The following is a 1964-nucleotide window of genomic DNA, read 5'->3' on the forward strand; positions in this document are numbered from 1 at the left end:
AGAGGCTCACACCAAGCTCTTTCCTGATAACACAAGAATTCATATGTATGCTTCACTTCCAAGCCATAACCTGGGGACTGTGACTGAGGTGTGACTCCTGAAAACTTCATTCTGGACTGATTCAAATCCTCAAAGAACCTGAAGCCAGGACTCTGCCCAGAATGTGGGCCCAGCATCTGCCCTCTGAATGTGGGGAGCTGTGCCCACAGGGGTCTGAACTCCCCCAAATCCAGAGGAAACTTGGAAACTTGGGCTTGGACACTTTGACATGAAAGGCAGGGCTCTGCTCAGCCCCTGGACTCAGCCCAGGGTGGCCAGGAGCCTGGAAGGCAGTGGACAGACAGGCTCCACTTGACAGATAGGATGACAGTGCCTCCAGACACCCACATTTTCCCAGCCTCTCTCCTCTGACACTTGGAGGAAAATATGTTTGTTATTTAAAAATAAATGCTTCTAATAGAAATTTAAGAAATTATTGCTGTTTCCTATTGGGATTTTTCTGGGAAGATGAAGACTTGTTATAATGAAGCATCCATAATTAAAACGATCTTTCATAAAAGACAGCCATTAAGTCTTTATTTACTGCAGCCTTTTCTAAAATTAAGAATTAATCGTATACATTTTTATCTTTAATGTGCCTTAACAAACATTAAGTACTTTTGCAGTATTATAAGGTAGTAGTATCTACATTTTTCAAGTAGGTTCAGGAGAAACTAAGGGTAAGTGATTGGCACATAGCCACAGGCAGGGTCACTGGTATCAGCACTAGTGTTTCGATGTGGGCACTTCCTGCTATGCCTGGTATACTACAGGAAGTACTGGAATTCCTGTGGTGGAATTTTTATAGTACTCCAAGCAGAAAAAAGCAGCAGTGAGCACAGGAAACCCCAAGAGAAATCCAGACAGGGCCAGCAGGGCAGAAGCAGGGCAGAGGAGATCAAAGACAGTGGTGCAGATGTGTCCTGACCCCTGACTCCAGGTGGCCTCTCCAGGCTGGCTGAGGACAGAGAGAGCCAGGGCTGTGAGGTCCCTTCACACAGGTGCAGAAGGAGGAGGTAGAATCACATGTGAAAGGTAGACAAGGAAATTAAGTAAATGTCTTCATTCATCTAAACAGGTAGTAATAGACATGAATTACATAAATGATCTTTTGTTCATACATACATCACTGATAAATTTCATTTCTTTACAGAATGTTCTCTGGAGATTTAAGTTCTCTCAACTTAAGGGATCCTCAGATGATGGAAAAAATCGAATAAAGCTGCTGTTTCAGAACCTAGACTCCAAACAAATTGAAATGAAGGTAGGGGAGGTAGCTTGTCCTGCATCCCAGCCCACTTGAGGTTGGCATGCACATGGTCAGCTGGTGAACTCTCCATTCCTCCCCCTCCCTCCCCGTGCACATTCAGTCATGAATCCTCAGAAATCAGACACCAGAGATGTCAAGAGAGCCCAGACAGGTTGAGTGACCCTCATCCGAAATGCTTGGGACCAGAAAGTTAGGACTTCAGATTTTTTTCAGATTTTAGGATATTTGCATAATACTTACCAGTCTGGCATCTCAGATCTGAACATCTGAAATCTAGAATGCTCTGGATATCACTTCTCGGCCTCTTGGCTAAGATCAAGTGCAGAATGCTCTGGATAGTGTTCCCCGAGCACCATGCCAGATCTTACAGGTGGGAGTTGGGGCACTTCAGGTTTCAGCTTTCAGATTTCAGATTTGGGACGCTCAACCTCCATTGTTTTCTACTAAGACTTTTCCATCCTGAAATTGTGGTCATTGAAACAATTTTTTTGACTCTATTAAAAATTACAAGTTTCTTATTAAATGTTAGTAGGAAACTAACATTTTAAAATTCATCAGAAATTACAATTTAAAAGAAAAGATTTAGGCTCAGCGCCTGTGGCTCAAGTGGCTAAGGCACCAGCCACATACACCTAAGGTGGCAGGTTCGAATCCA

The 1964-nt window shown here is 43.4% G+C and overlaps 1 protein-coding gene across 1 annotated transcript in view; it reads left to right on the forward strand.

Annotated features, from left to right (window-relative positions):
* The window catches only part of SNTG2 (syntrophin gamma 2), a 192357-nt gene that overhangs the window by 166002 nt on the left and 24391 nt on the right, over positions 1 to 1964 (forward strand). Inside the window, exon 16 of the mRNA XM_012810587.1 lies at positions 1193 to 1303. Coding sequence (XP_012666041.1) covers positions 1193 to 1303 — 111 coding nt within the window. The remainder of the gene's footprint in view (positions 1 to 1192; positions 1304 to 1964) is intronic.

The sequence above is a fragment of the Otolemur garnettii genome, unplaced genomic scaffold, assembly GCF_000181295.1.
Source record: "Otolemur garnettii isolate 467f Iridium unplaced genomic scaffold, OtoGar3 scaffold00139, whole genome shotgun sequence".
NCBI lineage: Eukaryota > Metazoa > Chordata > Mammalia > Primates > Galagidae > Otolemur > Otolemur garnettii.